Source organism: Gigantopelta aegis, chromosome 3, assembly GCF_016097555.1.
Source record: "Gigantopelta aegis isolate Gae_Host chromosome 3, Gae_host_genome, whole genome shotgun sequence".
In the NCBI taxonomy this organism is placed as follows: domain Eukaryota; kingdom Metazoa; phylum Mollusca; class Gastropoda; order Neomphalida; family Peltospiridae; genus Gigantopelta; species Gigantopelta aegis.
Genome location: NC_054701.1, coordinates 88,761,234 through 88,788,346, shown reverse-complemented (window position 1 = coordinate 88,788,346; position 27,113 = coordinate 88,761,234). Strand labels below are relative to the sequence as shown.

At 36.1% G+C, this 27,113-nt stretch overlaps 2 protein-coding genes across 3 annotated transcripts in view; one reads left to right on the top strand and one right to left on the bottom strand.

The window, feature by feature from the left end:
- Positions 1 to 10,494, bottom strand: part of LOC121369279 (all-trans-retinol 13,14-reductase-like) — a 19,526-nt gene extending 9,032 nt beyond the window's left edge. Inside the window, exons 1-6 of one of the 2 annotated variants that reach the window (XM_041494244.1) lie at positions 10,164 to 10,494; positions 8,012 to 8,194; positions 5,986 to 6,095; positions 4,161 to 4,295; positions 3,741 to 3,945; positions 763 to 960 (exon numbers count right to left, since the gene is read on the bottom strand). In XM_041494244.1, coding sequence (XP_041350178.1) covers positions 763 to 960; positions 3,741 to 3,945; positions 4,161 to 4,295; positions 5,986 to 6,095; positions 8,012 to 8,194; positions 10,164 to 10,380 — 1,048 coding nt within the window. In that variant the 5' untranslated portion in view covers positions 10,381 to 10,494. Of the gene's footprint in view, positions 1 to 762; positions 961 to 3,740; positions 3,946 to 4,160; positions 4,296 to 5,985; positions 6,096 to 6,984; positions 7,016 to 8,011; positions 8,195 to 10,163 lie in introns of those variants that run through there. The other variant, XM_041494245.1, reaches the window with a different exon arrangement.
- On the top strand, positions 10,446 to 27,113 carry LOC121369278 (F-box/WD repeat-containing protein 8-like). Its single transcript, XM_041494243.1, has 11 exons — positions 10,446 to 11,221; positions 13,552 to 13,656; positions 15,367 to 15,531; positions 16,283 to 16,371; positions 17,152 to 17,324; positions 19,064 to 19,323; positions 21,516 to 21,752; positions 23,438 to 23,565; positions 24,112 to 24,288; positions 24,956 to 25,060; positions 26,752 to 27,113. Exons 1-11 carry the CDS (start codon positions 10,586 to 10,588, stop codon positions 26,891 to 26,893), a joined length of 2,217 nt encoding a protein of 738 aa, XP_041350177.1. The 5' UTR covers positions 10,446 to 10,585; the 3' UTR covers positions 26,894 to 27,113.

Sequence of the window (27,113 nt, the reverse complement as noted above, 5' to 3'; positions counted from 1 at the left end):
CCATCCACATACTGATATCTCACCATCCACATATTGACATCTCACAATCCACATACTGATATCTCACCATCTATATAGTGATATCTCACAATTCACATACTGATATCTCACCATCCACATACTGATATCTTACAATCCACATACTGATATCTCACCATCCACATACTGATATCTCACCATCCACATACTGATGTCTCACCATCCACATATTGACATCTCACCATCTATATAGTGAATCTCACCATCCACATACTGATATCTCACCATCCACATACTGATATCTCACCATCCAAATACTGATATCTCACCATCCACATACTGATATCTCACCATCTATATAGTGATATCTCACCATCCACATACTGATATCTCACCATTCACATATTGATATCTCACCATCCACATCTCACCATCCACATACTGATATCTCACCATCCACATACTGATATCTCACCATCCACATACTGATATATCACTATCCAAATACTGACATCTCACCATCCACATATTGACATCTCACCATCCACATACTGATATCTCACCATCCACATATTGACATCTCACAATCCACATACTGATATCTCACCATCTATATAGTGATATCTCACAATTCACATACTGATATCTCACCATCCACATACTGATATCTTACAATCCACATACTGATATCTCACCATCCACATACTGACATCTCACCATCCACATACTGACATTTCACCATGCAAATACTGACATCTCACCATCCACATACTGATATCTCACCTATAGCCTTGCCGCCATCGTTGGTGATGATTTTGACGACAGGGGCATGTACGAGCACACAACCGCCAGGTCGCTCGATGATGGGGATCATGTGGAAGGGGATCTCGCTCGACCCGCCATCGGGGTAGTATGCTCCGTGCAGGTAGTGGTGGATGAGACCCGCATGCAGCGAGAATGGGGCCTCAGATGGGATCAAACCTGCAGTGAAACAGTCACATACAAAACAGTAGCAATGATGAATTAATTAAGTACATAAAAAACAGTAACAACCATGTGTTAAAATCACTAACCATACTATGCTGACCAGTGGCCTGATACATGTATGTGTTAAAATCACTAACCATACTATGCTGACCAGTGGCCTGATACATGTATGTGTTAAAATCACTAACCATACTATGCTGACCAGTGGCCTGATACATGTATGTGTTAAAATCACTAACCATACTATGCTGACAAGTGGCCTGATATATGTATATGTATGTACTAAACATATCATGAGAAAACAACTAGTGGGTCGCAGTTTTTTTGTAGACATACTACCTATTACAAAACCCCCCACAAAAAACTGTACTTTGATAGTTTGCTGACAAATCCATTGTACTTTAGGCGAGCGCCCTACCACTGAGCTACACCCTTCCCAGAAGTCAGCAGGAATGTTTGTTTAATGACATATCAGAACATATCAAATTATAGTTATTTGGTATCGACAATGTGGTTATTCCGACACGTGGTCAAAAATGACAAATAGGCATATATAAAAACTGGACCTTTTGTAAACCAGAACTCTCTTCAAAATGGACGCTTCTTATGGTTCCTTCTTAACCTATAGACTACTGGATTAATTTTTGACAAAAACCATGTTGAGTGGGTACAAGGTTATAATTTTTACTGACATATATTTACTTACATGTTATATAAATACATAAAATAAAGTTCATATATAAATCAATAAGTATTATTTTTGTGGGTTTTGTAATTTTTATGATATTTTAGATCAGTTAATGGTGATTAAAATTAGGCAAAAAATTGAAAAAGTTGTGTTTACTTACGGGCATTTGTGGCCAGCTGTCCAGTATTTGTCCATTATTCCGATAACGGTGGATTTATGATGAGAATTGTTTTTAAAAACGAACTACGATTCATATCCCAATATTTGGTGATTTACGTTGTTGGTAAAACGATCAAATTTATTATCAAATTAGCTGTCACATCGATCCCTGAAAATGACTGTGATGTGCCGCCATTGTTGTCAAGCGAAAATACTTGAACTCAAAATTCCAATGTATTTTCTATTGAAAAATAACAAACAAAAGCTACCATGCTGTAAAATAAACTGTTTCTTGTTAAGGAAAAATGTTTCGGTGAGTGTCGTATTCAAAACGGTGGGAAATATGAATTGGGGAATGCACTGTATACAGTGTACAGTATGTCGACTGGCGTGACGCCGGGTGAGATATCTCGCCTGCAGTAGTCAGAAGGTTAAATATCAGTACAGAACATAACCTCTTTTAAACTGGATACTCATTAAAAGCACACTTTTTACTTTAGTCTGTGGGTGTCTGGCTTAGAAGGGTTTCAGTTGATGTAGCTTTAACCAGCCCCATTATACCGTCATTTCACTGAGACTGGGTTTCTTTAACACTGCTCCCAGTACATTGGCAATAATCAGCTTTACGTTATAATGGGGAAATATTCACAACTGCATTTACAAAATTACCTTGACCTTTGACCTGATGAACTTGACTCCATGACACCATTTGCATGAAAGTCGTCTATCTGCAGATGTGTGCAGTTTGGACAATATTGATCAAAGCAGTTACAAGATAAGAAGACTGAAGCAAAAAGTAAAGCAAGTAAACCAAGGGTTAAAGCAAGACATCAACACAGATTAGGTAAGGTACTTTAAGACGGCTGCTTAAACTGGAATGAAGCTACATGGTTAAATAATAAACTTATAAAGGTGAAATCCTCAGATATATATTAAAAATATTGAGAACTTAGAAGTTTGCTAAGGATCAGGAATTCCAGTTTGTCTAGGGTTAATATGGGTTAGATATTGGTCACCAAATAATGCATATGTTAAATGTCCAACAGATCTATAAGTGTTTAAGAATTAGAAAATTGCACAAAACCATCCATTTAGTGAGAGAAGGAAAATCAGCTAGAAGGCATAGAATTGGAGCACCTTCAAACACTGTATTTTTAGTGACCACATATGAACACCAGTATAAATATGAAATTGCCAATACATTATGCATCTATAATATGAAATTACCAAGCCTTTAGACATCTTTATTGTGAAATTAGCAAAATATATGGTATCCATAATATGAAATTAACCAGGCACCAGGCATTTATAATATGAAATTACCAAATCATCAGACATTTATAATATGAAATTACACAGGCATTTATAATATGAAATTGCAATTGAAAGCATCAGGCATTTATAATATGAAATTACCCAGGCATTAGGCATTTATAATATGAAATTACCCAGGCATTTATAATATGAAATTACCAAATCATCAGGCATTTATTATATGAAATTACCCAGGCATTTATAATATGAAATTACCAAATCATCAGACATTTATAATATGAAATTACCCAGGCATTTATAATACGAAATTACAATTAAAAGCATCAGCCATTTATAATATGAAATTACAATTAAAAGCATCATGCATTTAATGTATGAAATTACCAAGGCATTAGGCATTTATAATATGAAATTACCAAGGCTTTAGGCATCTACATGTGAAATTAGCAGAAGACAAGGCATCCATAATATGACATTAACAAGGCATTTATAAAATGAAAATACTAATTTGAAGGCATTAGGCATTTGAAGGCATTAAACATCTACATATGAAATTAGCAAAGCTTAATGCATCCATAACATAAAATTACCAAGGTATTGGGCATTTTAACCTGAAATTACCAAAGCATCAGGCATCTAAATAGGGCCGTACCGTAATCCCCGGACACATAGGAGAGGACGCCCTTCAGTTCCGCATTGTCAGTGACGCTGTTGAGAATAGTCTCGAGTGTCACCTGGGAGTACTTGAAGTAGTTTCTGAACATCAGATTGTAAAGTCCACACCGCACCATGAACGTGGCAAATCCCAGCGGCATGAACTTTATCACATATGGTGCAAGGTAATTACGTAGGACTTTCTGAAACAGATCAAGTGAAATGTGCTTGGTGGTGAAGTGCTTATTACGACATCTGACTTAAAAGTCACACACTCTAGTTTCAACCCACGAGAATGGACACTGAGGTTTGGTAACATTTGGATAATGGTTACCATGAATTAAATTACATATATTATATGTACATGTTTACAGTCTAAAAGTCAATTTCTGAATAATGTTAAAATATCTACACAAACCTTGACGAGATCTCGAAATTTATCGATATCTTGTTTGTTATGAGGAAACAATACTTTCAGCTGGTCCCAGTACTCCTCGTTTGGTCCTGATTTCATAGCGAATCTCTTCGCTTTACTCGGTTCACCAATGGCAACCTAAAAATCCAGTAAATTAAAAGAGGAATCAAAACAATTTCAAACTACTGTACATAAATTAAAGCATACTAATCAAATATTACACTTTTATGTTTGTTTGTATTTCATGATGGACATACATGTGTATATTTACTTATTTACCTCAATACACATATTCATATGCACAGTACCGGCCTCGGCGGCATCGTGGTTAGGCCATCGGTCTACAGGCTGGTACATGTAGGTACTGGGTTTGGATCCCAGTCGAGGCATGGGATTTTTAATCCAGATACCGACTCCAAACCCCGAGTGAGTGCTCCACAAGGCTCAATGGGTAGGTGTAAACCACTTGCACCGACCAGTGATCCATAACTGGTTCAACAAAGGCCATGGTTTGTGCTATCCTGCCTGTGAGAAGCGCAAATAAAAGATCTCTTGCTGCTAATTGGAAAGAGTAGCCCATGTAGTGGCGACAGCGAGTTTCCTCTCAAAATCTGTGTGGTCCTTAACCATATGTCTGATGCCATATAACCTTAAATAAATTGTGTTGAGTGCGTCGTTAAATAAAACAATTCTTTCTTTCATATGCACAGTAAAACATAAACAGTTATTTTACATTCACAATTATATTTTCACGAGTCATACAGGAAAGAACTTTATTTTAGTCAATTTTCAGATAGTAAGGGTATTTGTTTGAAAAATATTAAAACATGCCTAATTTAAACAACATTTTATTAGCCAAGTATTAAATAATGTAGCCACTTCGTATACAATTCAGCAATTGGCTAATTTGGTAATGGGCAGGGTGAGCTCCAGACTTTTGATTTTAAAAGTGGGAAGTAAAAATGACATAGTCCTTGAGATATGGTGTCAAATATCGCAGCCTCCAGTGTTCAAGATTTAAAAATTTGGGCTGTATATCCCAGTTGGATATTAACATTTCAAAATCTAGTATCCCACCTGAGATTTTAGTATCCCACTTAAATGAAATTAATAAATAACATTGTAACAAACTTGGATGACACTGTTCTCATTCACAGTCTATTGCTAAGCCGCAATCGACATCACGGAATTTGTGAAATTCGCAATCAAACGGAATCGGCAAAAAGATTTGCTGCATCTATTTTTGAGTAATACAGACATAAATTAATATTTAGCAGTAATCTATAAGTGTTTCTGACATTACTAATGATAAACCTACCTGTATAAATTTTCTGCAGATGCGGAATCAATATCTCAAATAAAATTTGAAGGGAGGAAACATCCAACAAAAACAATAGTGACTTAGCGGTTCCCAGTCTGTTGCTACACCACTATTGCTCCAGTGTAGCATTACAATGGGTACGAGTTGGGCGAGATATTGTTACGGCATAGCATTAGACTGGGTACGAGCTCGAAAATACTATCACTTAACTTCACCAGTAAATGACGACTTTCATTGTTTCAGCAAAAAATAAAAACGCAGAATTAAAAAAACCAACAACATTATATGGTATTCCGGTGGGATACTGGGTTATTGAAGTCTGGTATCCAAAATTGAATTCTGGTATCCCCGGGATATCGGGATACCGTTAATCTCGAACACTGGGTCTCTCTATGCATCACAATTATAACTTTAACAGCATACTAACCCTAAAAACATGTGTTGATGTGTTGGTAAACTACAGTTCCTTTCCAAAAGGTTCAGTGATAAAACTAATAATATTTATACCACATCAAATTCTTGGTCCATTGGCGCCCAGTCCACTTGTCCTTCGGTCAGCTGATCCACCAAGACACGCGCCCACGAATGCTCATCCATTTCTCCAATGTAGTGGATTCCTGCAATGCGGACCAGATGTAAAAAGTTGTTTAAAGTTTGTTTTGTTTAACAACACCACTAGAGCACATTGATTAATTAATCATCTGCTATTGGATGTCAAACATTTGGTAATTATGACTCAGAGGAGACCCGCTACATTTTTCCATTAGCAGCAAGCGATACTTTATATGCACTTTCCCACAGACAGGAAAGCACATACCATGACCTTTGACCAGTTGTGGTGCACTGGTTGAAATGAGAAAAAACCTAATCAGTTGAATGGATCCACTGAGGTGATTCGATCCTGTAATGTAAGCATTTGAGGTGAGCATCCAAGACCAAGACATTCTTAAAAACATTATTCAAATTTAAAAATTAAACTCAAATTCCTTCTCAATAAAGGTGTGATCATAAGGTACTGTTTACCTACCAGTGTCCGACTCAAATCCCTTCTCAATAAAGGTGTAATGTTAATATACTGTTTATCTACCAGTGTCTAACTGACATCGTTTCTCAATAAAGGTGTAATGTTAATATACTGTTTATCTACCAGTGTCTAACTCACATCACTTCTCAGTAAAGGTGTGATGTTAATATACTGTTTATCTACCAGTGTCTAACTCAAATCCCTTCTCAGTAAAAGTGTAATGTTAATATACTGTTTATCTACCAGTGTCTAACTCACATCGCTTCTCAGTAAAGGTGTAATGTTAATATACTGTTTATCTACCAGTGTCTAACTCAAATCCCTTCTCAATAAAGCGGTGATGTTAATACACAGTTTACCCACCAGTGTCAAACTCAAATTTCTTCTTAATAAACATGGATGTTAAGGTACTGTTTACCTACATGTGTCAAACTCAAATCCCTTCTCAATGAAGGTGTGATGTTACGGTACTGTTTCCCTACCAGTGTCAAACTCAAATCCCTTCTCAATGAAGGTGTGATGTTACGGTACTGTTTCCCTACCAGAGTCAAACTCAAATACTGACTCAATGAAGGTGTAATGTTAATATACTGTTTCCCTACCAGAGTCAAACTCAAATCCCTTCTCAATGAAGGTGTGATTACCTATCAGTGTCAAACTCAAATCCCTTCTCACTAAAGGTGCGATTACCTACCAGTGTCAACTCAAATCCCTTCTCAATGAAGGTGCGATTACCTACCAGTGTCAACTCAAATCCCTTCTCCATGAAGGTGCGATTACCTACCAGTGTCAACTCATATCCCTTCTCGATGAAGGTGCGGTTACCTACCAGTGTCAACTCAAATCCCTTCTCTATGAAGGTGCGGTTACCTACCAGTGTCAACTCAAATCCCTTCTCGATGAAGGTGCGGTTACCTACCAGTGTCAACTCAAATCCCTTCTCAATGAAGGTGCGATTACCTACCAGTGTCAACTCAAATCCCTTCTCCATGAAGGTGCGATTACCTACCAGTGTCAACTCAAATCCCTTCTCCATGAAGGTGCGGTTACCTACCAGTGTCAACTCAAATCCCTTCTCAATGAAGGTGCGATTACCTACCAGTGTCAAACTCAAATCCCTTCTCAATGAAGGTGCGATTACCTACCAGTGTCAACTCAAATCCCTTCTCCATGAAGGTGCGATTACCTACCAGTGTCAACTCAAATCCCTTCTCCATGAAGGTGCAATTACCTACCAGTGTCAACTCAAATCCCTTCTCAATGAATGTGCGGTTACCTACCAGTGTCAAACTCAAATCCCTTCTCAATGAAGGTGCGATTACTACCAGTGTCAAACTCAAATCCCTTCTCAATGAAGGTGCGATTACCTACCAGTGTCAAACTCAAATCCCTTCTCAATGAAGGTGCGATTACCTACCAGTGTCAAACTCAAATCCCTTCTCAATGAAAGTGTGATTACCTACCAGTGTCAAACTCAAATCCCTTCTCAATGAAAGTGCGATTACCTACCAGTGTCAAACTCAAATCCCTTCTCAATGAAGGTGTGACAGCATCCGCCTGCCACGTCATGCTGTTCGAGAACCAGAACCTTCTTGCCAACACGGCTCAGTAAAACAGCAGCTGAGAGTCCGCCCGCTCCACTCCCTATCACAATGGCATCGAGGTTGGGCGGTACCTTAGATTTCTTGAATCCTAGCAAACATTTAAACAAAATTGTAAATCAGGGTTTCTAGACTATAGTAGCCCCACTCCCATTTTTAGTAATATTCAGTGTTGGGCTAGTAAATAACTACTATTACCATGCTCGATGGCTAGCAAAAAAAGTTGTCAAATGCCCATTTAAGTCTATTTTGTAAATATGAATACCCTGCCCACCCCCCACCCCCAAAAAATATTCTAAGGGTTTTTAAGCTCTATCTCCCTCTTTAGGTGACATATCCAATTATTACTATTAGTAAAATTGTATTTACTTAAAGTAGGGATAATGAATTTTTGAATGTAGCTAGTAAATGTTTTAAATCACTGATCTAGTGGATTAAAAATGTTTTATTATCAAATACTACCATTTTAAAATGTAAAATCTAGATGATTATTGAAACATGATCTCATTTTCTTGCTACATTTTACAGGGGTCGAACTTAAGAATCTGTCGCTAACAGCAATATTTTAAAAACATTGCCATGTGTGAAGTGGCCTGCCATGTGTGAAGTGGCCTGCCATGTGTGAAGTGACCTGTCAGGTGTGAAGTGGCCTGCCACGTGTGAAGTGGCCTGGCCTGCCATGTGTAAAGTGGCCTGCCACGTGTGAAGTGGCCTGCCATGTGTGAAGTGACCTGCCATGTGTGAAGTGGCCCACCAATGGCAATTTTCACTCTGACTACTGCAGGTGAGAGAGAGAGAGACAGAGAGAGAGACAGAGATAGAGGAGAGACAGATAGACAGACACACAGAGACAGAGACACAGAGAGAGAGAGAGAGAGAGAGAAAGAGAGAGCAAGAGAGAGAGAGAGAGATAGAGGAGAGACAGATAGACAGACACACAGAGACAGAGACAGAGAGAGAGAGAGAGAGAGAGAGAGAGAGAGAGCAAGATAGAGAGAGAGACAGAGATAGAGGAGAGACAGATAGACAGACAGACAGAGAGAGAGAGAGAGAAAGAGAGAGCAAGAGAGAGAGAGAGAGAGAAAGAGAGAGGGTGAGAGAGAGAGTGTGAGACAGACTAACAGACAGACAGACAGACGGAGGTTATTACCAGATAACTATATTCATGTAACCGAACAATCAGTTACCTAAGTAAAACTCATGTGAACTCTCTTCCGGTTACCTAAGATTTTGAAAAATTGTCCCCTGTAGTGTGTCAATGTGATGCGTAGGAAGCGGTAGCAGCAATGGTTTATATATATTTATATTTATATGTATACAGTTGAATCTCGTTGGCTTCAACTCCATTGGTGCTCGAGAAAGTGTTTGACCATCAGGTATTTCGACCCAACCATTCAGTCAATGTATGAGTGTAACTCGGGACTTCATTTTTGATTCGAGCGTTGCATTTTATTCGAACCTTGTGAGTTCGACCCAACGAGATTCTACTGTTAATGTGTGCCCTCCACTTTTTGGCACCTTCCTACGCCACTGTGATCTAAGTCTTAAACATTTTTTAAGTAAATTTGTATATGTATCTCCTGCATTATTTATTTATTTATTTATAAAAAAGGACACAACTGCAAGCAAATAGAAAACTTATAATGGGTCTGAAAAGTCCTTGGTTTACTAAATCTTATTAAGATTAGTTTATAGCAGGAAGTAAAATATGAATATTGAAGGTATGTCATGCATCATGTATTTCTAAATGTAAAATCCCCAAAACAAACTATTTGCAGAAAAATCTTACAAAACTTCCATCCACCAAATAAAAGAGTGTACTCTATGGTTAATCTTGATGAAATAACGGTCTGCGTGTTCTAACTTCTAATCTTGATTTACTGAATTTTATAACAAGGAAGTACAATACAAAGTGCAATGCTTCAATTTATCGATTTTAAAATAGCATGCATCGCTAATGAAATATAGTTATTCATTTGTAAAAATAATTTTAAAAACCAACTGACGACAACTAAAACAGTTGACAACTTGACCCCTCACTCTAATAACCGACTGCTTACTCTGTTTTAAAACCGCGTCTCTTGCTTTTGTGTCAATGACCAGGGGTGCCCTTGGTCGAAGGTGCTCCTCGGAAAATGGATTGTTTTTATTTGCTTCTTGTTTTTCAGAACCACTGCCTCGAAGTTTCGACAAGCCTACTACAACACCACATATCACCAATCCGGCAAAAAATTTTGGGTGTTGCCATACAAACTCGAAGACAATTTCTGCAACCATCGTCCTGCTTTGACTGCGAAACCGAAACTACAAAAAAAAACTATTTCCGGGTGGATAATTGTGCCAGAGTAGCTTGCCCTTGTTTGATGCTCTTTTTAGTGTAAAGTTTACATTAGGTATAAATGGTATCAACAACGTTTTTGATTAAAATTCATGATATTTTTGACATGGTGGTTATATCGCGTTGATTTGCAATAGTATCAATATGACAGATGGAAATGATTTAGAAAAGTTTAGATTACAATGGAAAAAAGAACTTGCAAAGTTAAACAATCACTCTGGAAGTCAAACTATAGCGTCGCAGGAGAAATCTGTTGTCCCTGAACTTGCTGAAGACACTCACGACAGTCACACTGAAGTAAACGCAGAGCAAGGAAACGGTTGTCTTGAGGCTGGTTCGTCAGCATTAGATATCCCAGTATCAAAGAGCGTACTCAAGACTGCCAGTGTAGGGTTAGAGTCAGAAACTTGTGATCATTGTGGTAAGCCATTACACAAACCTCAGCAGAGAGATGGATCAGATAATCGGACAATAGCAAATCAAATTACGCCGCAGGTGATCAGTTATGATCAAGGTTATTTTCCATTTGTGATACTGGACAGATTTCTCAAAGACGGCTATCACAGATACCACTCTGTATCAACCAGGACAAACACAAAGAAAAGAAAATACTTTGAGGATGAGGCATTAGTGGTGCACGATGGATCGAAGTGTTCAAAGAGTCAGCAAGACAAGACAGCATGTTGTATGTGTAGTAAATCAGTGACCATCCACAAGAAACAAGATGTAGACTCAAACAGGGACAAGGAGCGATACCTTGATATTTTCATTGCTGATTTGGTATGAAATACATATTTATGTACCAATTTAAGGCAGTTTGAACGGGTTAGGGGAACAATTTGGATGTAATTTGTTTTCTAAAAATAAAAAAGTACTTTGGTTGTTTAATCATTATTCACAAAATGCTTTATTTTACATTTTACATAAAAATGAACATACATGTACATATACAGACCTTGCCTTTTAACGTGCACGGGTGCGATCGCGCTCGTACAGCGCACGTAATTTCAATCTGGCAAGTGTGAAAAATAACGCACGTTACATTTTTGTAAAAACATTTGTATATCGATTGCCACTATTTACCTTATGTAGCTGATAGAAAGATGCGTTTAATAATACCAGAAAAAAAATGTTACGAGAAAGGTATCGTCCATGCAAGATTTTAATATATAACTGGTACTTATCTTTGCTGTACAAATCGAAAAACACAGTTTTAAAGACATCTTCGGAGATGTACCAATCCAATCAAAACCTCTTTGCCTATTTAATTTATTATTAATTAGAAACAGTCCAATTTTGCAAGGTAATAGATCACAACGTCTGATAAGGATAATTCATTTATACTGTTCATATAGTTAAGACAAAAAGAGAAAAGGGATTGAATTAATTAGTGGCTTATGTAGCCTACACAGATGAACTCGTTATGGAAATAGTGAAGTCGGTAAAATTGTCTCTATTAGTTTATAACTGTTAGCCTACAAAGCTTATGTGAGGTCCCGAAAATGGCAATCGTGTAATTTTACACTTTCTTTAAAAAAAAAGAGAAGAGAAATGACATTTAGATGGAATAATAAAAAGAAGGAAAAGAAATGGTCATAGGTATGTAGGAATAAGCCTAGGTATTCAGGGATCTCACTTACCCTCGAAAAGTGTCTTTTGAAGCATGGAACTTGGACAGGACTCTTAAAATCTTAACCTAAAATCCTATTATGGGACTCCCCAAATTTCACAAGAAAGCTCAAATGACCCCCACTGCAGAAAGTCCAGTGAGAACCCTGGTATTATCTTTTTTTTTTTTTTTTTTTTTTTAATCTTTAAAAAAAAAAATCAAATAAAACTTTATTTAAATATTTGTATTTCAGCCAGAGTTTAATGCATGTGCATATATGTACACACTATAGTAACAGTAATCAATGATCATTGTTTCGTTTGTTAGAAAGTCACAGACCATGTGACTGGAACATGATTTGATGTGCATGTACTCTGTGGAATATTGACCAATCAGAGTTATCTGGGTCAGATTATTTTTACTCTTTGAATTCTGCACACACACGATGGTTTACTTGACAGCTTATTGCGCACTGATGATGATGTCTAAAATTATGTGGGTTTTTTATTATCTTTGTTATGACATCCCAAGTTTGGAATGAAATCCTTTGTAATGACAGATTTTGTCCGAGTTTGTATAGGTTTTTTATCAACAATATTGGGGCCATTCTAGATCAATGACGTAACGCTGTCAGAGCCCTTCTTAACTTGTAGCGGTAGGTCAAATGACGTGTTGCAAAATGTTGAGGGAGGGAGACTGGTTGCATAATTGTTGAATTAAAAATGCCATGTGAATGTCCCAAGCAACACTATCAATTGAAGTAATTGTAGGCCTATGTTTCAAGAGTTATTTAAAAACAAATGTTTTAATAATATGAGTCGGTGGTGCACACCTGAGATGCTTGGGCCGTAGTTCATGAACCACCTCCTCGGAACCAGTGGGTTTTTCCTATGCCAACTATCCTAATCATATTCATTGTACATAATGAAATTCAAAACAAGTTGATTCCTATATATATGTTTAGCTGCACGTTCATCAAACCATCTAAGACTGAAAATGTATATTATATAATTGTGTGCATCAAATTATCTGAATAGTACATATTGTAATTAAATAATCCAATTTTCTGCATCAATGTATACATGTCATAATTATATTTCCATAGTACTACTCCTGAAACTTTTTAATAAATTAGAACTCCATTCCTGAAAGGGAATAGAAGTCAGACTACACTAATGAATCAAACAACATAAAATTAGAAGAAAATGTTATTGGTTTATTGGTTCATTTTTGCAACATATGTCTCTGCATTTACATCTATGGTATTGGTACTACCAATTACTTCATAAATTAATAATGCTTGGTTTTCACTCGCCTCAGCATTTTGAGGTTTGCGCTTTTTCACTCGCCTAAGCATTTTGAGGTGTGCGATTTTTCACTCGCCTTTGTTTTTCAAAAGGCAAGGACCGCATATATAGAGAATACTACCAAAAGTGCCATACATTTTACAATGATGTTTTATAAATTAAAAACTACATTGTATTCTGTTATCTGTTTTAAGGATGAAATCACAGAAATTCCATTTTTTGACACCACAGTGCCACGAGAATTGGGAATAAAAATATTCCGTCACCTCGACTTGAAGACATTATGCCGGTGTTCACAAGTAAGTTATATCTGTACTGTAACGGTAAGTGCATACAGCTGAACAACAGTGGGTGGCAGTCAAAATATAACTGGGTCATTAGCAGCAATAGAGTGCTCTCTAATCATACCCATGCAACTACAAATGTTGACAAAATGGTCACTTCTAAATTAAAAGGGCATTTTTATTTGTCTTATTTGGGTCAGCTGCTCTTTTCTTGTCCACCACGAGGCAAGACCCTGAATTTTACATTTTTATTATTGAACATTCCTCGTTTACACCACTGACTAATTCATTGAGTGTAAGTTTATGACCAAGTAGTTACAGCTAGTTACTTTCCTTCTACATTGTCAGTTTGAAGGTAGGAGGGAAATGTTTTATTTAACAACACACTCAACACATTTTATTTACGGTTATATGGCATCGGACATATGGTTAATGACAACACAGATATTGAGAGAGGAAACCTACTGTCACCACTTCATGGACTACTCTTTAGTAGCAAGGGATCTTTTATATGCACCATCCCACTGACAGGATTATGCCATCGCCTTTGGTACACCAGTTGTGGAGCACTGGCTGGAACGAGAAATAGCCCAATGGGTCCACCAACGGGGATCGATCCTAGACCAACCACGCCCCCTGTCACTTTGATGTCTTTGCACTAATGAATAGGTTGACTGTCGATATCAATTTATGTTTGATGCATTATTTAATTCATTATTTGCAGGGTGTCTGTGGCATTTGTTTTAGTACAAAATAGCTTACTGTTTAATTAATACTGAAATGAAGAAATAACTGTTTAAAAATAACAAATTTTAAAACTATTTTGTATAACAAAAGTAGATTCTTTTAATATCATATTTATTATTTACAAGTTTTAATATATTATATCACAACCTATACAATTTGGTACGAAGCAGCAAACCTATTAAAGTTCAACATAGTATTTTAATGTACCTTTAATCAGTTATTAATCAATCAGTTGGTGCCAACAAAGGATTATAGTCACACCATTTATCCAATTTCAGCACTATAGTAATGTAGATATAATAGATTTGATGAGCTGTTTGATCATTAAGATACATTTGTAGTCATGTAGTTAGATTCTTTTCAGAAATTGGTGAATTTTCATGCACAGTATTCTATTAAATATTCTTACATATTTTTCTACATGTATACTTATTAAACCAGTGTTCTGTGTTTCGGGGTATAAAAGGCCATGCACTTTATGTGTACATGTATATAAAAGGCCATGCACTTTATGTGTACATGTATATAAAAGGCCATGCACTTTATGTGTACATGTATATAAAAGGCCATGCACTTTATGTGTACATGTATATAAAAGGCCATGCACTTTATGTGTACATGTATATAAAAGGTCATGCACTTTATGTGTACATTTATATAAAAGGCCATGCACTTTATGTGTACATGTATATAAAAGGCCATGCACTTTATGTGTACATGTATATAAAAGGCCATGTACTTTATGTGTACATGTATATAAAAGGCCATGCACTTTATGTGTACATGTATATAAAAGGGGTCGATCAACAAATTATGTAATGATCCGGGGTGGGTGATTGGCAAGGATGTTCTTGGGACGTGTTATAAAATGTTATGGGGGAGGGAGGGGATGTTTGTTTCTTTCTTATAAAAACTGCATCGTAACATTAATGCTGCTCCTGCATAATGACAATTATTATAGATTTTGTTTGTGTGTAGGTTAGTCGAAGCTGGCGCAGTCTGGCAGAAGATGATTTGTTGTGGTGTCGAATCTGTCGCGATCTTGGCTATGAGAAAGATATGACACCTAGGAGTGTTACTAACTGGAAACAGGTTGTCCGAGAGTACATCAGTAGGAAAAAGACTCTTATTTCTAACTGGAAGGTATCTTCATCCAAATATTCAGATAGAAATATCTATGTAGTGTAATAAATGAATTGTTCTCCACTGAAGATATTTAAACCAGGGACTCTATGGATTTATTATAAGAAAGACGGAACAGTCCATTTTGTGGGAGTGTGCTAGCAACAGTGATATATTCACATTTATTACCCATGTGTTTAAAAATATCTTGGTACATATCAAAGTGTTACATCCAACTAGAACGTCAAGTGGGATGTAACACTTCAATGTCATGCAATGACGTCATACAACTGGTGCACTACAACCACACTACAACCTTACCAGAACGTTAATCAAACAAGTTTAGTGATCAAAATAAATTGAAATTGATTAATGCATAATAAATAGAATATATTACTCGCTACCATTTCGTATAATGTTTGTGTGTCTCAAGAAATAATTTTCAGTTCAAGTCGCTAAAGCTTGTGTCAGTTGAATATTATTTCACACGGGACATGAACATGATACAAAATGCAAGCTTGTTTAATATCCTATAAGTTTGCTCATTAGTTGGGGGATTATTTATTAGTATTAGACTTTATAGTTATGATTTAAAACAAAAATAATAATTTAAAACTGTTTTTTCTCTGCTCAGAAATGAGTGCCTGGAACGTAATGTTTTCTAAAACAAAGTATTAATTGATCTTCATTCCTTATATGTTCCAAGCACAAAAGTCTGTGAATGTGGTGTTAATGTTTTAATGAGATTTAAATATTTGTAAATTTATTGCAGGGGCGACTTGGGAAGATAACTAAACTGGAATATCCCCACGGTGGAGTTGTGTGTTCTGTACATTCCTGTAAGGAGTTAATAGTCGCAGGGTATGAATCTTAGATTTTATTTGAAACTGAACTTTCCTTAAAAACTAATTTAGAAACATATCTAATTACATTATAAATTTCATGAAATATATTTATTTTGTAGCTTTTCTAGTAATAGATTTTTAGTTTTAATTCATAAGCTTATTAGTCCTCCACCAGTCCAACTGGTTTCATCTCCATCCTTCTGTCTGTCTGTCCGTCCATCTGTCTGTCCCACATAAAGGTGAGATATTGAGCTGAATCTTTGTGTATAGCTTTATCATGTTCTGACTTTCATGGTGATTTACCAATTTTTCACAGAATTATGGCCCTTGAACATAGAAGATATGAACATTTGTTTTCCAGACTGGGTTTTTTTTTTTTGCAATGCTTCATGATATTGAACTGAAATTTTGTGTACTGTTACAGATCAAGTTAAACCTTCATGGCCATTTACCAATTTTTCACATAGTTATTTATGGCCCTTGAACTTAGCAGATATGAAAATTTGTTTTCCTGACTTTTGCTTAGCAATGCCTGAAGATATTGAGATGAAATTTCGTAATCTTGCATATACAGTGTAACTTTTATGGCAATTTACCCACCGAATTTAGGAGATACAAAAATTTTTGGGCCCAGTTGGAGATGTGTATTGCTTTAGCAGCACTCTCAAAATGTTTGTTATAATGTTATTATTATTATTATTATTATTATTATTATTATTATTCACTTATGGTCCACATTTTGTAAGATTGGGAAGTTTCAAAATGGTCTGTAATTGTACTGGTTCATTATTCCTAGGTACAGTAATGGTCGGGTCAAACTGTGGGATATTAGCAGTGGCATTGACTGTACTTTCCAACCCAGCAGCACGGCTCTGGTGATTGACGCAAGCCATGAGGAGGGAACTATACAGAACTACGTTCTCAGAGTTACGACATCACAGCTCTACACTGCCGCAGCTTACAAACATGGTAAGTGACTGCCACAACCAGTCTCTGTAATTATTAAAAATAAATATGGTAGAAAAGGGAACCAAATGAGCTCAGTTTTGAAGCTCTAACCTGAGGTGCAATGGCTTTTGGGTTCAATCCCCCAGGTGGGGTTTTTCCTCATCCCAATCAGTGCTGCATGACTCCTATACCAATAGCCATCATGTATATTATATATACACTTTCTTGTGTAGAGGAGTCTCCTCCCTTATATCCTAGACTAAATGTCACATTTATTATATGTTAGACATCAAATGCTTAAATTATACTACAGTGTCCTTTCCAGTGTTCAACAAATGTTTCAGAAAGTCACTAGCCCTCGCAGAAGCTTTGGCTAGTGCCCTGTTTATTATAGTAAATTACAGTTGATAATTTCCACTAGCCCAGACCAAAATTTCATTACCTCTCAGACTAAAATTGGTATGTGGGCATTGTAGAGACTTGGTGTGCTTCGCTATACTACCCTGTAGCTACATTTATAATGTATGTACAACCAAAAGTGAGTCCACCACTAGACTAGTTGAGTTGGTGTAAATCTCATTCATGCTTGAAAATACATTATCATCATCATAAATAATTTTAAAAAATAAAATTATTATCATCATTAAAGGGACATACCCTAGTTTTTAAGCACTAAGGCATATTTTTCACTATTAGCGCCATTTATGATCACTGAAATCAAACATTACTTATATTTTATTGTTTATGTTATCCATTTCTGTAGAACCGAAGTATTTCTGGTCATCCTGGTGTTTTTAATAAATAAAAAAAAATGCATTTTTATATTTTTAAAAGCGCACGTGCGTCTGAGAAGTAATGGTTATTGATTCAACTTCAAGTCTATTTTTAAGGATATTTCCCATTTTCAAGGTCACAGACTCTTCTTTCACTCTATTGTAACTTTATTCAACTTAGTTAAAGGTTTGTAAATTAACTAAACTTAGTGTCCATTTTCGACGAGTTAAAACTAGGGTCTGCACCTTTAAACAATGGTTTTTACTTTTGTAAAGGTTATGTTCATATACTTACCATTTGTGACAGCCAATGTGTATTTGTGTGCTGGGGTGTCGTTAAACATTCATTCATTCATTCATTTACTTTTTATAAAGGTTATTTTCATATACTCACCATTTGTGACAGCCAATAGCCGATGTGTATTTGTGTGCTGGGGTGTCGTTAAACATTCATTCATTCATTCATTTACTTTTGTAAAGGTTATTTTGATATACTTACCATTTGTGACAGCCAATAGCCAATGTGTATTTGTGTGCTGGGGTGTCGTTAAACATTCATTCATTCATTCATTCATTCATTCATTTACTTTTGTAATGGCTGCATTCTTACTTTTAGTAAGTAGCCTCCCACTTTCAAACATATTGCACATCCTGTGTGGCTGTTTGATATTCCATTTCACTGGGGGTAAGATGAAGCCCAGTGGTAAAGCACTCGCTTGATGCACGGTCGGTTTGGGATCGATCCCCATCAGTGGGCCTATTGGGCTATTTCTCGTTCCAGCCAGTGCACCACATCTGGTACATCAAATATCTGTGTAGTCTTTAACCATATGTCTGACGCCATATAAAATGTAAATAACCGTAAATAAAATGTGTTGAGTGTGTTGTTAAATAAAATATGTCCTCCCTTCCTTTCATTTCACTGCTTCTCTTCATCTCTGAACGATTGAGTTTTAGTTTGTTTAAGTGTTGTGCACACATTTACAGGGTTTGTGGATATCTGGGACAACGTGCATGGTACGTCTGCCATCAACACAGTCCGGTGTGAAGGGAGCTGGCAGATCTCCGGTCTCGAGATGATGGAGAGACGGCCGTGGTTAGCTCTGTCACAGGGTTACTACGTGCAGATCCATCACCACAGCAACAGTTCACATCACTATGGCAACAGTTCACATTACCAAGCCAGCAACAACTCAGACATCCAGTCCGGCTTTGTTATGACTCAGAAACTGGATCTCAATCAAATGGTATGATTTCAGAATGGCATCCAGGGATCTTCTTGTAAATTTAAATAACATTTTTGGGTTGGGTTTGTTTTTTTGTCAACCTTGATTTATTTTTCATCAAATGAAGTCGTCTACAAGTCATATATAAAATTGCAAAGTTAACAAGATGAAATATAAGTAACATTTGTCAAAACATAACAGTTTAGTATATGTACTCTGTCAGTGAACACAACTCTCCCCCTGTACTCTTTATATGTAATACCCCCCCCCCAGGGAATATATACTTTAAGGATGGCCCTATACTGTAAATTGTGTAATCAACCAATGATGTCACTCGAGCATCTAAGAATGGAAAATTTACATACTGTAAATCATGTAATTAATACGTCATGATATTATTGCGTCCGTACATGAGTGAACAAAAATGCGTATTTTTATTAATGCGTCGGGCAAAAGTCTACATCACATAAAAACCACAGTTGTGTTGTTATTATATTGTTTGGGCTTCATCTTTCATGTTAAAAGAAGTCAGTAGTTGTTTTGACAGCTACTATATAATCTGAAGCTAATCGCATGGTGGGTCGATCAGGAAGCCCTAATTACTTAAAGTAGTGTAATTAGTATAACTACACCTTATTTTTAAGGGTATGCCACGCACTTTTGTGTGGTGATTGCTTCTAATTAATCCACCAGTAGGAATAAAAGGTAAACGGGTCGCTATTACAGGGCACAATATTTCACGCGAACGCAGACGTATTATTCTAACAAATGTTTTAGACTGATTTTATACACTTGATGCGCAGCACAGTAATAGACGTTAACAAATGCGATATATTGCAACAGTGACAACTTGCGACCAGTCTAACTTAAATGCCATGTATAGAGTCGAGCCAAATGGTTTGAAGAAATACGCATGGATTGTTGGTTGCGGTTATATAATTTTCTACTGTTTAATTTTTAAAGGAATATATTTAGTAATAAAATTTGTTGATTATAATTTTACAAATGTTCAAAACAATTTAAATGTATACAGTAATCCAGAAAGTAAGAAAATTTGAAAAATACTCACATCGCAAAATGAGCTTTTTAAAAACAAAACATTTGGAACATCACTGTATTATATAACCGCTATGATATTCCAGTAAAGTGAGAATAGAATGGCAACATCAAAACGAAAGAGAGATTCTTGAAGTATTCATAAAAAGACATTTAACAAAAATTGTTTTTGTATTTTGTTTCATCTTTATATTATAAAAGTTTTATTTTATTTAGAAGTATTATAGTAAAATCCTGCACATTTTTTGTATTGGGAATGAGACTAAACAAAATGCGTCAAGTTATTATTGCGTTGATGTGTTCGTCGCATTTTTTGCATTAATTACTTGCTCGCGTTAATTTCATGATTTACAGTAAATCATTTATGGTCAATGAAAATAAATAAATCACATAACCCATTTTGTGTTGTATGTAAGTGGTGCCCTAAAGTTATTTTGAAAGCTGAAAATGGGATCATTGTAATAATGCAATAATATCATGATACCTCAGTTTGATTAATTAAAATGTACTCAGAGATTGCTCTGGATGAGTAAAAACATTTTCCAAATTATCTATGAAAAAAAATTAATTCCAGAAACTCCAAAAATATATCAATCCTTACATAAATTTATTTTACCAAATTAAAATAAAATTTGCCAATTGTTTTTAAAGTTTGTAATTGGCAGACTTGGTGAATGGCATATCTAGGCCTGACACTGTAAATCATAAAATATTATCAAACTTAAAATTTAACAAAATCCAAAAAGGTTACATATTAGCAATATAAAACTTCAGCCAGGTCAGCATTATCTAGCATTAGAAAAAATATGTGTAAACTTCAGTTGTAGGATCAGCTGAAAGAATACTTTCTACATGCCCTGTTTGATATACATGTATGTTCATGTAATGCAGCTTACAGACAATTAAATTTAGTAGAAATTGCAGTAACCAATTATTGTTATCATGAGTAAATGTAACCATTGTTGTATGTTCAGTTAATTATCAACAAAACAATCGTACAGATGTTTTTCACATGTTCAGTCTCATATAGGTCTTTAAATTTTGTGTTATGGAATATTAGCGTTTTGTATGGCCTCGCTAAATTTGCTAATATTTCATTTTCATGCTCGCTAGCATTTCTTGATTTATAGTGTTATTTCTACAAATATTTCAAACAGGTGAAGCATATAAAGTGGCTGGAGACTCTGAATCACCACGGTAACGAGCTGTGCATACTGGCAGTGGCAACCGACAGTATCGTCAACGTGTATCGACCAGAGGACGGGGGCGACGTTCCGGGGACCGAGATCCACAATCTGTATAACGCTCCAATCAGCTGCATCGACCTGCGATCTGACCCGGGTTATCTGGCTGTCGCGTGTGGGTTGTACGGGGGACCGTCGGAGAGCTTCAGGGTGAGATTCCTCTTCTATAAGGGGCAGGGACTGGATCTAGCTCGGTGGTACAGCCCACGCTTGATGCGCAGTCGGTCTTGGATCGATCTCCATTGGGCTGTCTTTTGTTTTAGCCAGTGCACCACGATTGGTATATCAAAGCTGTGGTATATGCTATCCTGTCTGTGGGATGGGGCATATAAAAGATCCCTTGCTTCTAATGGAAAAATGTAGCGAGTTTCCACTTTAGGACTATATGTTAAAATGACCAAATGTTTGATATCCAGTAGTCGATGAAAAATAAATCAGTGTGTGCTAGTGGTATCGTCAAATATTTTTAGTGGACTCGTTAAAGATTTCTCTTTTCGTGACTGTTGTTTATGACTGATATATCAAGGGTTGTGGTTTGGTCTTTCTGTGAGAAAGTTTATCTGCAGGATCTCTTGCTGCTTAGGAGAAAATGTAGTAGATTTTCACAGATTAGCCAACATTTGATTAATCAGTGTGCTATAGTGGTTTCCTTAAACAAAACAAACCTTCACTCTCCTTTAAGGGACATACCACACTATGTAGCCTTTGTCATATGTCTCTTGATTAATCAGTGTGCTATAGTGGTTTCCTTAAACAAAACAAACCTTCACTCTCCTTTAAGGGACATACCACACTATGTAGCCTTTGTCATATGTCTCTTGATTAATCAGTGTGCTATAGTGGTTTCCTTAAACAAAACAAACCTTCACTCTCCTTTAAGGGACATACCACACTATGTAGCCTTTGTCATATGTCTCTTGATTAATCAGTGTGCTATAGTGGTTTCCTTAAACAAAACAAACCTTCACTCTCCTTTAAGGGACATACCACACTATGTAGCCTTTGTCATATGCATCTTGCTTACAGAGCCTGTCTAACAAGTAAATTTACATATTCAGTAGTTATTTTGTTACAATATTGGTGCTTGTATATGCAGTATGTTTCTTATGCAGTGTGTGTCTCAGCAATTTTGTATAACATTAAATTTATATGTATTTGTATTTGGAAGTGAACTCTCATTTCAGCTACTACAAGCATTAGGATGATCAGAACACTGGATATGCAAAGTCCGATATCATTAGCAAGGAAATCTTATCGGTCCATAATTTTGATTGTGAAAAACAATTCTGTCAGCTAGACACATTTTACAATAGCTTCATATTGAGTAATGTCCCTTTAACCGAAGACTGTTTCCAGTCAAGTACAATATTCATATGAAAATAAGCTGACATTTTAATGTAATTTCCAATGCACTTTATTTATTTTAAAACCTGAAATGGCATCGTCAGTCTGCTGGTTCTTTAATTTTTGGGTCAATAATAAATATTGAGATATGAGATTTGTCTGTACTGTGGTTATTGTTTGAATTAGGGATTATATTATTTCACCAGTTTAAGATTTTTATGTTTGCTATGCTGTTAATTATTGTCTGAATTGATTATTCTATGATTGCAATTAGCTGTATGTCTGAAATTTACAGTTGATACATTGAAACCCCTTAAAATTAGACCTAGGCTCTGTAAATTGGAAAACCCTCAAAACATGATGTTTTTCACTGTCTGGTTTTACAACAGAACAAAACCTCTCTAAACTGGATACCCCTTAAAATCAGCTTTTTTACTTGGTCTGTTGGTGTGTATTTTAGAGGGGTTTCACAATAGTTACTTCTGTTTTAGGTGAAACTTTATGACCTGGCCACCAAACAACTACTTTCTACACTACAAGGTCACACTTGGATAATCACCTGCATCAACCTGGCTGACAGTCCTCCAAGCTGCCTCATCACGGGAAACGGTGACCGCCGGTTTGTCATTACTCTCCACTTGTTTGTTTACTTTCAAATATCTAACCTTTTAACCTGAATAAAAAGTTTAGTTTAACGAAAGAATGTTGCAGTTTCAATACTTTAAAGTATCAGATATTTTCAGTGCAACCTGGCCATTTAGAAATATATGTTGTACATGTTTATGCATTACTAGATATTATTAATTTTGTTGGAAAATATTGTTTGGTTTTAATCATAAGTGAAATTTGTTTTGTTTAAAAATATTTGTGATGTATTTGGGAAGATCCAGTATACTTGTAAATCTAGTGGGGAAGATTTTCTAGTTTTGTAACTTGTTAACATTTTATACAGCAAACACAGGAGGTCTAGTTATATTTATTTTATTATATTAACACATTTTGAAGGTAAACGGTCTTCATTATAAGTATATTTATGATTTATACAACCATCCAGCAGATTTATCATAAAAGTGGAATTCAGGTATTTGCATGCACAGATCCATGTATTTTACCAATATCAGTTTAGAGAATTACTTAATCTGATATTTTTATCTTTTATCCACAGTGTTCGTATATACGACCTCAGAAGTTCTTCGATCCCGGTTACTGTTTTCACCGGACATTCGGCGAAAGTATCAACAGTGATGATGGATGATTGGAAAGTGGTATCTGGGGATGAAGGTGGATTTGTGTGTGTCTGGGATCAGAGAATGTCGTCCAAGCTCTGGGAGTGGCACAACAGGTAGTCATTGTCAGAGATCATTTTGTTTTTAAGTTTTTGATTAACAACAGTTGCTAATCATTTGAAAATTGATTAGCATCTACTGTTTAACATTTTAGTATTTTGTAGCAATTTCTGAAACTAGTGAATTGCAATTTGATACTGAATAAAATGATTATGACCAAATATCCTTTGCAATAAAGGAAAAAATATCAATGTTGCCGGGTGTTACATATTCAAATTTCTTTGTAGGAAATGTTTGCCCTTTTTCTCGCATCCATATTTGATGGAAATATCCCCCCACTGTTTCAAATTTATCTGAATGGCATTTTAATGGACCTGGTCTCTGAGATCATAGCATGATTCACTGGCATTTTCATTTCATAGTCTTAAATTTAATTATGTAGTGGCTGTGTGATTATATATTTGACATATTTCTCACATATGTGTCATTTTTATTAAAGAAGAGATTATATATAGGTTGAAAGAATTGTTGTTTATGACAAATACATTTGGGTTTTTTTTAACACAAAAGACCAAAATGTCAATTATGCCAGCCTGTTATATTTACCAGGTGCCAAGGAGTAATCTCCCCTATTCGTAGACCTGTATATATGGAATTATCTCCCATTTTAAACATTCTTTGATGGATCCATCTCACAGTCACACATGATTACCTTTTTTTCAGACACCCCGTACAGTACACCCACTTTCATGACGGAATGCTGATTGTTGGAAATGTTCCTTACGAAAAGTTTCCAGATTCTGACTTTGAGACGGTCCCTCATAGAAGGTAATTAGGGTCTCCACGAGTACCCAGGCACGGGTCAAGTCTAGCATGATTTAAGTCCATTCACAAGACTCGAGTACCCGTACAAGATGGAATTCAATGATCAACTATAAAACAGTGAACAATGTAGGACAATAATTTCAGCAGTAGATAATCAACAATATAAGTTACACAATAATTATATAATCATGCGCTAGTTTCTCTTTTTAAACTGGCCATCTGTCTGTCACAACATTGAACATATCAACTTGTTTCTAAATGTAATACAATGGCATGATTGGTATCCATGTTCAGCGCTGGAATTAAGATGCATAATGCTATTTTACTTTATTCCTTAATCTTATCATCATCTAATGTAAGTGTTGTGTCCTCGGGTCTGGGTCGAGTTTGACCCTTGAGTACCCGAGTCCAATATTTTGTACTCGTGGAGGCCCTAATGACTGTTTACACTTTACATTTTGATTGTAACATGTGTAATGTAAAGAAATTCATTCATATTGTTGTTGAAGTGGCATGTAGCTCAGTGGTAGAGCACTCTTCAAACGTATGATGGGATTTAACTATATGTTGTTCCACACTTGAGTTTTTGGTTTACTTTAGTTGGTGTCTCAGAATCATTGAAGTGTGCTGTCCTGTTCACGGCCATAGAAAGTGGTACATCTTGTCAGGCTAAAGCCTGACCAATATTTGGACTGATTTTTTATTTTAAAACACATAAAAACATTGTTAAAAAGAAAACAATAAAGCAAATATATAATAATACATGATGTCGTTAATCCGACTCAAATATAATATTAAACAAGTCATTGAAACATAAATTTCTGTTTCGAAATACCCCATAATGCAGCAAAAAGCAGTTATTTATTTTTAAATATGGGTAGAAGCATTGTTTCTCATCCTCCACCTGTGGTGGAGTCAAAAGAGACCCTACCAATAAGTTTGGTCTTCTTTCCGGCCTAATGTTTCTAGATCAGTCTGCTATAAAGCAGGAGTAGCCTGATAGCGGTGGGGTTTTTTTTCATTTTCTACCGTTTATCGCTGTGTATTAGCCGACTCAACAGATAAGCCTGCCCTCTAATTCCACCCCCAAAATCAGCTTCAAAACGATAGACTATATATAAGCCGAGTTTTCGATTCTGCTGCAAGTCCACTTGACACAATTTAAAGATTTGCTAAATAATAAATTAACAGCGATATACGGTAGACAGGCACTTGATGAACCTATTTCAAAACTTACAAATCTATGGAATAAATTTACTTGTTTGACTTTTTATCAACATGTTTTTAATGTTCTGTTGTAATTTCTTAATATAATGGGGCAGCAGTGCACAGTGGTATTTCAGTCGCCTGATGCATGGTTAATCTAGAATCAATTTTTGTCGGTGGGCCCAAATTGCTATTTCTTAATCCAGCCAGTGCTCCATAACCAGTGTAACAAAGGCCTTGGTACATGTATGTATTATTCTGTCTGTAGGATGGTGTATAAATGATCCCTTGCTGCTTGGGGGTTTCCTTTCTCATTATTTGTCCTTAACGATATGTCTGACGCCATATAACCATAATTAAAATGTGTATTGTTAAATAAAACATTTCTTCCTTCCTTCTGAATGTAACATAATGCTATGGTCTATTTATTAATTGATTATGATATTTCTCATAACCTAAAATAATCCAGTGGTGTTTGTGTGTTTCAGACTACGGGGGTCTGTTCAGGTGTATGATTTCTCTGCTGATGTCATGATCCAGGGCTTGCCTGAGATCTGTCACTCCACGTATGATGAACCAGAGGCCTACGACTTCAACATTAGACTGGCTGTACCATACGACAAACTATAATCTGAGATCTGTCACTCCATGTATGATGAACCCGAGGCCTACGACTTCAACATTAGACTGGCTGTACCGTACAACAAACTATAATCTGAGTTGTGTGGATATCGCATCACCTTAACTGAACCATGATGGAGTGAAAACCATGTCATCCCTCTCGGCAATTTTAGTTTTTGAATTATGGACCATTGCCATAATCAAATTATTTTTACAAAATGTCATTAAT

Coding starts and splice junctions, on each gene's coding strand:
- LOC121369278 (XM_041494243.1), top strand. CDS start 10,586: ATGACAGATGGAAATGATTTAGAAAAGTTTAGATTACAATGGAAAAAA. Junction 21,753..23,437: donor GACCGTCGGAGAGCTTCAGG/GTGAGATTCCTC, acceptor CTTCTGTTTTAG/GTGAAACTTTATGACCTGGC. Junction 25,061..26,751: donor GAGACGGTCCCTCATAGAAG/GTAATTAGGGTC, acceptor TGTGTGTTTCAG/ACTACGGGGGTCTGTTCAGG.